The sequence below is a fragment of the Pelophylax lessonae genome (genome assembly GCF_965119305.1).
Source record: "Pelophylax lessonae genome assembly, chromosome: 4".
Lineage (NCBI taxonomy): Eukaryota > Metazoa > Chordata > Amphibia > Anura > Ranidae > Pelophylax > Pelophylax lessonae.
In genome coordinates this window covers 14969172-14982717 of record NC_138771.1, presented here as the reverse complement: position 1 = coordinate 14982717, position 13546 = coordinate 14969172, and the positions used below count along the sequence as shown (strand labels likewise).

The 13546-nt window shown below is 44.2% G+C and overlaps 1 protein-coding gene across 2 annotated transcripts in view; it reads right to left on the bottom strand.

Moving 5' to 3' along the window:
* The window catches only part of ITGA11 (integrin subunit alpha 11), a 315267-nt gene that overhangs the window by 43553 nt on the left and 258168 nt on the right, over positions 1-13546 (bottom strand). For both annotated transcript variants that reach the window (XM_082253001.1, XM_082253002.1), the window contains 3 exons: positions 10590-10797; positions 5095-5193; positions 2856-2932 (listed from right to left, as the gene is read on the bottom strand). In XM_082253001.1, coding sequence (XP_082109127.1) covers positions 2856-2932; positions 5095-5193; positions 10590-10797 — 384 coding nt within the window. The remainder of the gene's footprint in view (positions 1-2855; positions 2933-5094; positions 5194-10589; positions 10798-13546) is intronic.

The window sequence follows — 13546 nt, the reverse complement described above, 5'->3', positions numbered from 1 at the left end:
GTGTAATAGCCAGTGGAGGTTTGCCAATTGTTGCCATTACTAGTAAAATAAATAAATAAATAAAAATGCCAAAAAGTTTGTAGACATAGTTACATAGTTACATAGTTACATAGTTACATAGTAGGTGAGGTTGAATAAAGACAATAGTCCATCCAGTTCAACCTGTGTAGGTGTGTGTGGCCGTAATCATCTCTCATACCCCTGAATGTTCTGATCCTTGAGATGTAAGTCTAAGAGTCTTTTGAAAGCCACCATACTTCCCGCAGAAACCACCTCTTGTGGTAGAGAATTCCACAATCTTGTAGCCCTAACAGTAAAGAACCCCCCACGTTGCCTGGGGTTAAAACGCTTCTCCTCTAATCGCATTGTATGCCCTCGTGTCCTCATGCAATCCTTTCGACTGAATAGCTTTTTTTCTATGCCGAGATCACCATTGAGATATTTATAAATTGCTATCATGTCAACTCTCAGGCGTCTCTTCTCCAGGGAGAATAAATCAAGCAACATGATAACTTTTGCGCAAACTAATCAATATACTCTTATTGAGATTTTTTTTTTATAACAAAAATATGTAGCAGAATACATATTGGCCTAAAATAATGAAAAATATTGTTTTTTTTATTTTTTTTTTTATTGGCTGTGTTGTATAGCAGAAAGTAAAAAAATGTTTTTCTTTTTTTTTTTTTTTTTTTTTTTTTAGAATTGTCGCTCTTTTTTCGTTTATAGCGCAAAAAATAAAAAAACGCAGAATTGACCAAATACCACCAAAAGAAAGATCTATTTGTAGGAAAAAAAATATTTGTAGAGTCGCACGACCACACAATTGTCAGTTAAAGTAACGCAGTGCTGTAACGCAAAAAATGGCCTGGTCATTAACCACTTTACGACTGCCCACTGCAGTTATACTGTGGCAGGCAGCCGCTCCTGCATGAACAGACGTAGGTATACCTTGGTCATGCGCAGGCAGCTAGGGGGCGAGCGCCCGCCGCCGGTGGCGCACTCCTGCCCCTGATGGTCAGCGGGGAAACCGATGCACAGGGCAGGTGGCTCCAATTGCCGCCTAACACCCACTATCATTCCCGCTGAGAGAGAAGAACGGTCGGCTGTTGTAAACACAGCTGACCATTCTCCCTGGAATGATCACAGAGCTCCTGTGATCCTTCTATGTAGGAACACAGGTCTCTATGATCATTTCATAAGCCATACACCCCCACAGTTAGAAACACGCCCCTAGGTACACATTTAACCCCTTGATCACCCACAGTGTTAACCCCTTCCCTGCCAGTTTTTTAGAACTGATTACTGTAGTAATGTCACTGGTCCCCCCAAAAGTGTAAAAAATGTCAGTTAGGGGTCCGATCTGTACGCCGCAATGTCACAGTCCCACAAAAAATTGCAGATCGCTGCCATTACTAGTTTTTTAGAACTGATTACTGTAGTAACGTCACTGGTCCTCCCAAAAGTGTCAAAAATGTCAGTTAGGGGTCTGATCTGTCTGCCGCAATGTCGCAGTCCCACAAAAAATTGCAGATTGCCGCCATTACTAGTAAAAAAAAAAAACAATAAAAAAATGACATAAATCTTTGCCGTAGTTAGTAGACGCGATAACTTTTGCGAAAACCAATCAAAATACGCTTATTGCGATTTTTTTTTTTTTACTAAAAATATGTAGCAGAAAACAAATTGTCATAAAATGTTACAAAAATTTAGATTTTTGGAAATGTTATGTAGCAGAATGTGAAAAATATTGTTTTTTTTTTCAGAATTGTCGCCCTTTTTTCAGTTATAGCGCAAAAAATAAAAATCGCACTGGTGATCAAATACCACCAAAAGAAAGCTCTATTTGTGGGAAAAAAAGCACATCAATTTTATTTGGGTACAGCGTCGCACGACCGCGCAATTGTCCGTTAATATAATGCAGTGCCGAATCGCAAAATATGGCCTGGTCATTAAGGGGGCAAATCCTTCCGGTCCAGAAGTGGTTAAGTTGGTAAAACCTTCCGGTCCAGAAGTGGTTAATTTATTCTGGCCAAAAAAGTGAATAAACTCTGAAGTGCTAAACGCGCCTAGTGTTTAGGTGTGTTTTCGCCGCGTTTTTCTGTCAAAACACTCCTTTCCTGAACGCTATTCTTCTGCATTCAAGAGAGGAACATTTTACTGCATCTAAACCCTGCTGCTCCTAAACTCTGGTAAAAGTCTATGTGTGTGTAGACACAAAGGCTTTTTATAGAGTTCAGTTCAGGAGCTTTGGCAAAAAAAAAAAAAAAAGTCTGCTGAGGCTTCTACTATCAAATCCATGATGGTGGAAACCGGCAGCAGTCTCGGGGTTTGGATGTCTACAGATTGGAGGATTTTATGGGTAAATAAGAAGTCTACAAATAAATGAAATGGCCATATAATCTTATGGGAAGATTGATGTTAAAATAAATAGTCTGGTGGTAGGGTCTCCTAACAGAGGACATGCAAGAGAGGGCGTCTCCATCTAGAGGAGCTGCCACCATCCAGCTTATTCTACATACTCTCACCCACAAATTTAACATTCATTTCTGCCCCCCCCATCATTTGCTCAGCTGCCATTTTGGTTTTTCAGTAGTGCTGTAGTTCTTTGCTTATCTCTTAACAGAGGGACAACCGTTTTGTAGAAAAAGGCTTGGATCCAATAAAGGCAATGTACCTTTGAAGCAGTGGCATCCGAAACTTGACACTATGGTTTAGCTACGTTGCATCCCATCAACAAATGTGGGACGATTACAACTGTGACACATTCCTTATCCAGCAATGGTTCTATACATCTCACCACACTGAGAAGAAGAATTGAGGCCATTAATGATGGAGGAAAAACACACATGACTTACCTGCTGGCTACTAGATGGATCTTCAGAGCTGGAAGAAATACGTATTTACTGAATTCGAAGTCTAGCCGAAATGCTACCTGTGAGACAGAGACACAAACTGTAAAATTGGCGAGACCTTCTTCACAATGTGTATTATGTCGTCGATATACCTTTTATACTAAAAGATTGAGATGGCGTGGCTTTGTGTTTTATGACTTACATGAAGTTCGGTGGAAACAACCCATATACTGGGCAAATGTTTTTCTCTTTAACGCCTTCTATAAAACTATTTAAATAACACTAAACTCTGTATTAGATTAAATGTCTCCACAAGGTGGCACTGTGGACATTAATTGATAAATCTGCGCCTCGTCCTAAACAATTTGATACAAAAAAAAAAGGCGGGGTATAGGAATATGGACTTTGATGGCACAACACAACCTCACAGGGGACTTCAGTTAGTTTAAAAAATATACACTTTTTATTTTGATACCTTTAAAAACAATTAATTGTAAGAGGACAAATACATTCAAAGTTATTGTATACACATGGACCGATGTCCTAGATATTGGATGCTTATGCCCAAAAATGATTAATTGTAGGGCTTAATCCCTTTAAACTACTGTAGATCAATGTTGATGGGCAACCAACATCATAGCAAAAGAGTCCAATATGGGGTACAGTCAGCCCGACATGTTTCTCGATTTACCCCCCCCCCCCCATGATCTTAATCCAGCATTTCCACGATTTATGTAGAACAAGTGCAGAGCAGTTCTCTGCTCAGAGCTGTCAAAAAAAAGGCAGCCAGCAAAGTTTATCACAACATTGCTCAGCACTGAGATAAAAAGAAACATTGTATCATTTGGTTATTTTAGATCAAAGGGATGAACTTTGGTCAGTAAATGAGGTCAGTTTGTCCACTTAAAGACTTAGGCCCCTTTCACACAGGCTTTCCGATCAGGTCCCTGTCAGTTTTTCAGGCGGACTTGATCGGGTGCTCCATGCATCCCTATGGAGCGGAGGATGTCAGCCGTGACATGTCCGCTGACACCCGCTGCTATCCGATCCGATCCTGTCCGTGAAATCAAGGCAGATAAGAATCCTATTTTCCATCCGTCTGGAGGATTGGATCAGATAGGATCGGATGAAAATGGACAGGCGGTCTGATTTCATCCGATCTCCCATAGAGGGGAGCGGGGCTCTGACAGCTCCGTCTCTGCACTGTAAGTGGAGACGGACCTGTCATCCGCCTGCTCAGCGGGGATCAAAAGATCGATCTCCGCTGAGCAAAACGGAGTCCGCCGGGCGGAAAGCCCTTGTGAAAGGACCCTAAACCTTTTTCTGACACATGTTATTTACAAGTTAAAATCAGTATATTTTTCTAGAAAATTAGAATCCCCAAAAATGATATATATTTTTTTAGCAGAGACCCCAGAGAATAAAATGGCAGTCATTGGAATATTTTATGTCAGAATGTATTTGCGCAGTGGTTTTAAAAGCAATTTTTTGTGGAAAAAAATACAATTTAATGAATTAAAAAAAAAAAAAAAACTAAACAGTAAAGTTAGCCCAATTTTTTTAAGATAATGTTATGCGGAGAATCGTGAGAGACTCGTGATCTTTATTCTAAGCAAAAAAATAGTGATTCTCATTTTATCAAAAATCCTACACCTCTACCAGCAATACAAAAATGTGATAAAAACAGCATAGGGGTTTCCCCCCACCCCCCCATCCATGCAGGGCCCTTTGGGTCTGGTATGGATTTTAAGAGGAACCCCATGCCAAAAAAAAGAAAAATGTCATGGGTTCCCCCCTAACATCCATATCAGACCCTTATCCGAGCATGCAGTCTGGAAGTCTAGGAAAGGGGGGGGGGGATTGTTTTATTTACATGCAGCTGTCAGCGGGGAACCCCGCTGACGGCGGATGACTCATCCATTGTTAAGGATGCAGCGGCCGGCTTTCCGGCCTGCTCCTTAATGCTGCAGCTACTAAACATAGCTTAAACACTAGGCTAAACACTGCTAAACACCAGCAAAATAGCTTAAACATTGGCATTTTTTTGTCCAGTGATTTTATAGCAGTGTATAATTAGCACCCCACCACACTTCCCATAATATGGACACATTGAGTATTCATCATCTACTATATGTTGCAGTGGCGAAGCAGCAAATTAATTGCTTGTGCTTATAGTGCAGAAAACGGCTACTCAGTCCGGCAGTCACATCCAGTTCCATAGTCCTGGTATTGGTTTACCTACCTTGGCCTTTGCTCTGAAGAATGGGAAGCTGATATTGCACATCTTGCTGTATGGAATCCGATCATCATTCTTGCACTCAATCTTGATGTCCGATTCCTCCTGCAGGACACAGAAATCAAAATATCTTTTATCTAGTTACTATAGATAAAGGGGCCCATAGATGTAAACATAGATCATCTAGTACAGGTAAGCTATAAGCTGCATGTCACAGGCAGCATCAGGCTATCTATAGGGCACAAAAGAGTGCAAAAGAATTTAAGAGATCCCTCCCCGAGATATTAATTTATATTTTTGTATGTTTTCCATCAGCACTGACAGGAATATCATTGCATGCATTTGTAACACTTGGCAATGTTACTGACTGCAGAACTTTCTTTGTCCACAAGATGGCAATGCCAGTTCTACCTTATCTAGCTATGACTGGCTTTACATAGGTGCAGTCTGGGAGATGTAGTCTCAGAGGAGGATTTTAACAATCCCTGGGCCACAACTACAATGCCCATAGATACCTAGGAGCAGGAGGGGCCAGATATATGCCAAAGCTAAGAAAGAGCTTAGGTAGTTGGGGAAGCAACTACCCAACTGGAGAGGATGAGAGGGAGCTGACAAGTGCTGTGCCCAGAAAGCGGGCTATTGTGCTGGATTCGCTGGACTCTAGAACCAGGAGGCTGAAACAGACAGGGACTGCAGCAGCATCGGTGACACCTGCATCCAGAATTGCTCTAAGAGTCATCGAGCATCAGCTGTCACTTTCGCTGTACCGCTGAAAGGGGGCCCCCACCGTACACCTATTGCTACAAGACTGCTGAGAAAGGAATCCGGCGGGATGGTTTCTGACCCATGTTTCAGCTACTACCACTAAATTTATTCCCTTCAGCCTAGATCCATTAACCAGCTATTCCCACCCATAGACATTTGTCAGGGTGCCAGGAAGCCAGACCACACAGGGATTCAGGTAAAATAAAGCAGTTTTTTGGAGCAAACAACAATAAACGCACAGCAGAAGTGAAGAAGTGAGAGCAGGAACAAGCCGGGGGCAAGTCCAGAAGTGGGTAGTCATCCAGGCCAGGGTCAAGTACAGAAGCAGGTAGTCTACCGATGCGGGGTCACCTGCTGATGCGGGGTCGAGAGCCAGGAGAGTCGTCAGCCAAGCCAGGTCATACACGGAGGAACACGGAGTACAGAAGATTGCTAGCAGAGATGCACCTTAGGGCACAAACGCAAGGGCAAGAACTGCAACCCATCAGGTGATAGATATAGTCAGGTGTGCAGCATCATCACTGTGCGACACCCAGGCAGCAGGCAAGTGATGATGCAAACAGAGTTTACAAGAGGCAGCAGTCTGCACATGTCCAAGATGGCTGCCAACAGGAGGGCAAGGTAAGACCTCAACAACATTCTACACTCAGACTTATCCCACATGTTGCTACTCTATGGCTGACAGAGCTATTCCTAAAGCATAAGTCTGCTGGTCTTCCAAAGTGCTGACTTTGTTCTTGGTCCCCATCAGACTGCTATTGCAACATTCCAGTCTTCTATATCACAGCTGCTACATCTGGGCTTGCCCTACCCTTTACACCTGTTACCATAAAGGAATTTACATCATCTGCTGAGCCCAATCTATATCATATACCGCTGTTGATTGCCACCTATTGACTCATCTCTATGGTTTTAAAGGGTCCCAACATAGCCGGCAGTAAGCTAATCATAGAGACTTGCCCTATGAGGGCAGATTTGTATTCTATTATAGAGTTTAAGTTTGAAGGCCTACACCTAGCCCCTTTGTTTGAGAGCTATCAAGTGACATAGCCTGCTCCACCTCCTAGTTAACCCCTTTGGACGCTTGATGTATAATTTCAGCAGATTTACATATCTTGCAAAAAGTGGTCACCTCCTTACATATCTGCCTGTATAATATACTGCTGTTGAACACCACCTATTGACTCATCTTCATCACCCTGCATGCCAACGTTTTAAAAGGGCCCCAACATAGCCGGCAGGAAGTGCACATTATAGAGACTTGCCAGAGTTACTCTATCCTGAGGGCAAAATTGTGTTTCATTACACAGTTTAAGCTTGAAGGCCTAAACCTAGCCCTTATTGTTTAGGAGCTCTGAAGTGATATCGCCTGCTCCACCTCTAAGATAACCCCTTTGGTCGCTTGAGGTTTACCGTCTCATAGGGAGAGCTACTGTTTACACTCCTTATGCTTCAGTATAGGCTGGGAATTAACTTTTGAAGGTACCCTTGTGGAGTACACTGTACCTTCACTGTTGTGTTTATGTGTACTCATTTTTCATGTGCCAATCTAGTTTATTATGTTTGTGATCTTAATTTACCAATACAGTCTACTTAAAGGGTGGAGTGTAGAACTCTTGTGCACCTGTTGGATGTTTCCAGACAAGGTATTCTGGTGGTGTCTAGACAGAAGCAGCGGATCCAAAACTATCAGCGGCTTCTGTGCTTATATACTGCTGTTGAACACCACCCATTGACTTATCTCCATCCCCCTGCATGCCAACAGATTTAAGCTACCAGGCCATCCATCACCAGCTCATCGTTGGATACATACCGAATTGAATTTACTTATTTTCAGTCATAGAAAGAATGAATCCTGATGGCAACTTGGAAAGTGGGACCCCTCAAGACAGCCACAGCTGGTGTGCAGACCCCAAAATGCAAGAGGTCTCCAATATAGAATCCTGAGGGGGTATAAGAAGCTGAGCAGTTTAACCCTCCAACATCTACTGAAACTGAAATATCTGTTCTATGTGGTTTGGCCCCTTAAGCTACCAGACCATCCATCACCAACTCATCATTGGATACATACCAAATTCAATTTATTTATTTTCAGTGCTAGTGTCATAGAAAGAATGAATCCTGATGGCAAATAAAGGCCAAACAATCTTCTCCTGCCCATTTAAGGGATGGATGATGGAATGGAGAAAACAGCCACACAGAACATTTGGTAAAAATCCAAATCCAGTGCTGATCCATTGGCAGGACATGAAGAATGAAATATTCTACGATGGATTGTTTTTCTCCATTACACCTTCTCTGCCATTACCTCAGCACTGGGAAACTTTAAAATATCCGAAGCCTTTACCTGGTCTAACCGGGATCAGTATGATATTTTTCAGTTTGCTCGGCACATTTCTGGGGCTATTTATCATCATCCTACAGCAATCTCAGATCAGTTCATGAATACAGAACATCATTCATTATGCTATGCATAGCATAGGGTGGTGGTTAGAAGATATGTTCTTTAGATCAAGGGTCTCCAAACTATGGCCCGCAGGCCGCATTTGGCCAACTACAGGTTTTTATCCATCCCGCAGCTAGGGCCAGTGGTGTATCCCCAATGTGTGCAGACTGAGGATTAAGGTCAGCAAAGGCTGTCTATGGTCTCCACTTCAACTACTTCCCCCTTCCACCCCCTTCCCCACAAACCATACTCACATTCTAATAGGGACACTGATAAAGGGGGAAAGCTGATGGGAACACTTATATATGGGTTGGGGGGGAACACATGGGGACCCTGATGCAGCGAGAGACTTTGATGTAAGGGAGACCTTGATTGGGCCTCTTATGTAAGGGGGGCCGTGACAGGGCTCTGATGTAAGGAGGGCTCTGATATTGGGGGGGTTCTGATGGGGATCCTGATGTAAGGGGGATTCTGATATAAGGGGGGCTCTGATGGGTACTCTGATGTAAGGGGAGATACTGATGTACGGGGGGGAGGCTCTAATGGTGATTTTGATGCAAGAAGAGTTCTGATGGGGACCCTGATGTAAGGGGAGCTCTTATGGGGACCCTGATGTAAGGGGGGCTCCAATTGAAATTCTGATGTAAGGAGAGCTCTGATGGGGACCTTGATGTAAAGAGGGCTCTGACCCTGATGTAAGGGGGGCTCTGATAGGGACCCTGATGTGAGTGGGTCTCTAATGGGAATTCTGATGTAAGGAGAGCTCTTATGGGGACTCTGATGTAAAGATGGCTCTTGTGGGGACCCTTATGTAAGGGGGGCACTCTGATGTAAGAAGAACACTGATGGGGACCCTGATGTAAGGGGGGCTCTGATGGGGACCTTAATGTAAGGGGGTACTCTGATGTAAGCGGGACTCTGTTAGTGACCTTGATGTAAGGGAATTATGATGTAAGGAGAGCTCTGATCTAAGGGGGGATCCTATGTAATGGGGGCTCTAATGCTGATTCTTATGTAAAGAGTGCTCTGATGGGGACCCTAATGTAAGGGGAGGGGGGCTCTCATGGGAACTCTGATGTAAGGGGGCGGGACCCTGATATAGGAGGAACTCTGATGGGGACCCTGATGTAAGGGGGGGCTTTAATGGGGACTATGATGTAAGTAGGACTTTGATAGGGACACTGATGTAAGGGGGATCAAATGAGAATTCTGATGGGGACCCTGATGTGAGGGGAGCTCTCATTGGGACCCCGATATAAGGGGGGGACTCTGATGTAAGGGGAACTCTGATGGGGACCCTGATCTAAGGGGGGCTTTGATTGGGACACTGATGTAAGGAAGGCTCTCATGAGGAACCTGACTTAAGGGGGGCTCTGATAGGGACCCTGATGTAAGCATGGGCTCTAATTGGGAATTCGGATGTAAAGAGAGCTCTGATGGAGACCCTAATGTAAGGTGGGGGGGCTCTCATGGGAACTCTGATGTAAGTGGGGGCCTGATATAAGAGGAACTCTGATGGGGACCCTGATATAAGGGGGGCTTTCATGGGGACTCTAATGTAAGTAGGACTCTAATAGGGACACTGATGTAAGGAGAGCTCTGATGGGGACCCTGATGTGAAGGGGGCTCTCATTGGGACCCCAATGTAAGGGGGGGGGGGAACTCTGATGTAAGAGGAACTCTGATGGGGACCCTTATGTAAGAGGAACTCTGATGTGGACCCTGATGTAAGGGTGTTTCTGATAGTGTGGCCCCATTCTTTTCTCAGGCTGGAGGTGTACTGTGGATTATTTGATTTTGATGGGCATCTGAGCCTTTTAGTAACCACAGGAACCCTTGGTATCGATTCGTGCCTTTGGGTTGTGGTATGTGGCCAGAATACTCACCCTACCCTATACACGTCTCCACTCAGACAAAAACATTGACCAATGGCAGCTAAAGATATGCTGTCTGGTTGTTATCTCAGTATAACGGAGGCAGTTGTATATCTGTTCCATCATTTAGTATTTTTGCACTAATTCCGCATTGCCCTATAAGTTCATACGCCTGGCATTCTTATGACTTCCCTTTATTTTCTATATTATAGATTTTTAGACAGTTATGAAGAAAAGTAAAGTTTTAGGTCATAGCGGGTATAGCGCACCCCTACTGACGTTTCTGCAATATTATTTCCCATGTAAAGACCTATCTTACAGTATAAGTATATATATGGTGTTGCTTCTTGTTTGTTTTTCTTTGCTTTGACCATTACTCGTAGTACACAGGTCTGACACGTCCAAAGTCTATTTACCTTTTGGATCAAGCTGGCGAATTGCAGGTTTGGAGAGTGGGAAATATTGAGCACGGTGCTGTATGCATTCTCCCCTCGGTTCTCAAGGGTCACCTCCAGAGCCACTCGCCTTCTGCTCCCTTCAATGATGAACACGGAGTTGTCAAATGATCGAGTGAAGGTATTGCATTCTGATGGGGACCTCCGAAGAGAGCGCTGGCAAAACTCCCTGAGACGAAAAGACATTGTCAGCAATTCCAAAAAATACTAAATTAACAAAACATGTATGTTAGGCCCTGTTTACTCCTGAGCGTATTTCAGCTCGTAAAACGCTCATCTCTGAAGTCTCAAAACCCCCAACAAGCAAAATCACATTCATTTCAATGGCCCCTGTTCACATCTGAGCGTTTTGTCACCTGAAGCAAAATGCCTGAAGTTCAAAAATGTACATGAGCTTCTTTTTTGGCAGATTACAAGCGTTTTTGTTAGATGTCAATGCCTGCCTCCAAACACCTGCAAAAAACGCATGAAAAACGCCTGAAAAAAGCCTGAAAACGATACGCTCAGGTGTGAATGGAGCCTTAAGGGTTCCCAATTATCCAGGTCATAGTAAAGCTAGTAGTAGCTGGTCACATTCAACTGGACTTGTTTTGTAAGATTTAAAGCGGAGTTCCGGCCACAGAATTGTTTTTTTTTATCAATACCTCCCAAACTGTCACCCCCCCCCCCCCTTCATACATCAACTAATCCTGTTTTTTACAGTTTAATAATCGATTGGCAATTAGAAAATCTTACTTTATAAAAAGTCTCCTGAGCGCCGCCATCTTTGTCCGGGTTCCCCTGAAGCCGCTGTGTTAATGAATGCCCTGCTTCCTGGTTCGAGAAGGAGAGGGGCCGGTGAATGCAGCGCGAAATCTCGCGCATGCCCAGTACTATGCGATCGGCATAGTATAGGGATGCCTATCATCGCGTTATTTCCTGTTTGGAAATAACGCGATGAGAGGAGCGGCCGGCTGCCTACGTCACTGCCCATTGCATCCTGGGAGCGACGAGTAAGAGCTCCCAGGACGCATTGCGGGACAGGAAGTGACGGTGCGGGCCGCGGCCGAGGAAGGAGGAAGTGGATATAAAGGTGAGTATATTATCCTCTGTAATAAGGTAAGCAAAAAAAAAAAAAGCCGGGTATATCCAATTCTTGCTCAGGTAAGGATAAGGAAGCGGATGCCATAAAATCTAAAGGCATGATTTTGTGACCAGAACTCCGCTTTAAGTAATTTCTAAGGCCGCTTTCTCACAGTGGGGATCCGCTCGGCGGACTCCGCTAGCTCAGGGGGGAATCGCTCCGTTGATCCCTGCTGAACAGGCGGATGACAGGTCCATCTCTGCTCACTGAGCAAAGACGGACGGTCCTGTCAGAGTCCCGCTCTCCTCTATGGGGAGATCAGATGAAAATAAACAGCCTGTCTGTCTTCATCTGATCCCATCCAATCCGACCCACTGGACGGATGGCAAACGTATCGCCATCCGTCTGTTTTTAGCGGATCTTGACAGACGGGTGTCAGTAGACACATCTCCGCTGACATCCACCTCTCCATAGAGTAAAATGGGGGGAGCAGAGACCATAGGAAATTTCTGTATACATAAATGCCTAATTTGTACACATTGAGGATATGCCACTGACCCTAGCTGTGGGCTGTATGTGGCCCACAGCTAGGCCCACACTGTACTTTAGAGACTCCTAACTTAATTAAATTGCCTTGGAACCGTGTACAATCACATCTATGTACAATCACATCTATGTATGTACAATCAAACTGCCACAGCCTGGAGTCAGGCTCGGAGGCCAGTAGCTATAGCAGTGGAGCAGCACCCACCAACAAGCCATAAATTTATTCACACAGGTCATCCTTGCTGATGACACGGGTTCACCTGAGGTGCGAAGTCTAAGTACTAACCGGTATTCATCAGAGCACCTGAAGGTGGAGATGGGTTTTGCTGTGTGTTAGTACCAGTGTGGTCCTCAGGATTGCCCCACCAGGAGGTGAGCAAGCCCTGCAGTCCAGTAGCAGATATAGCAAGTAGGTATCAAGCAGAAGCGTAGTCGAGGAACAAGCCAAAGGTCATTAAGGGATGGTTGCAGGTTTGGATTCAGCAGAAGCCTAGTCGAGCAATAAGCCAAAGGTCAGTAAGGAATAGTTGCAGGTTTGGATTCAGCAAAAGCGTAGTTGAGAAACAAGCCAAAGGTCAGTAAGGAATAGTTGCAGGTTTGGATTCAGCAGAAGCATGGTTGAGGAACAAGCCAAAGGTCTGTAAGGAATAGTTGCAGCTTTGATATCAGCAGAAACGTAGTCGAGGAACAAGCCAAAGGTCAGTAAGAAATAGTTGCAGGTTTGGATTCAGCAGAAGCGTAGTCGAGGAACAAACCAAAGGTCGGTAAGGAATAGTTGCAAGTTTGGATTCAGCAGAAGTGTAGTCGAGGAACAAACCAAAGGTCGGTAAGGAATGGTTGCAGGTTTGGATTCAGCAAAAGCGTAGTTGAGAAACAAGCCAAAGGTCAGTAAGGAATAGTTGCAGGTTTGGATTCAGCAGAAGCATGGTTGAGGAACAAGCCTAAGGTCTGTAAGGAATGGTTGCAGCTTTGATATCAGCAGAAACGTAGTCGAGGAACAAGCCAAAGGTCAGTAAGAAATAGTTGCAGGTTTGGATTCAGCAGAAGCGTAGTCGAGGAACAAACCAAAGGTCGGTAAGGAATAGTTGCAAGTTTGGATTCAGCAGAAGTGTAGTCGAGGAACAAACCAAAGGTCGGTAAGGAATTGTTGCAGGTTTGGATTCAGCAGAAACGTAGTCGAGGAACAAGCCAAAGGTCAGTAAGAAATAGTTGCAGGTTTGGATTCAGCAGAAGCATATTCGAGAAACAAGCCAAAGGTAGGTAACAAAGAGTAGCAAAGATATTGATGACAGCAGGAGAGACAAGCGAG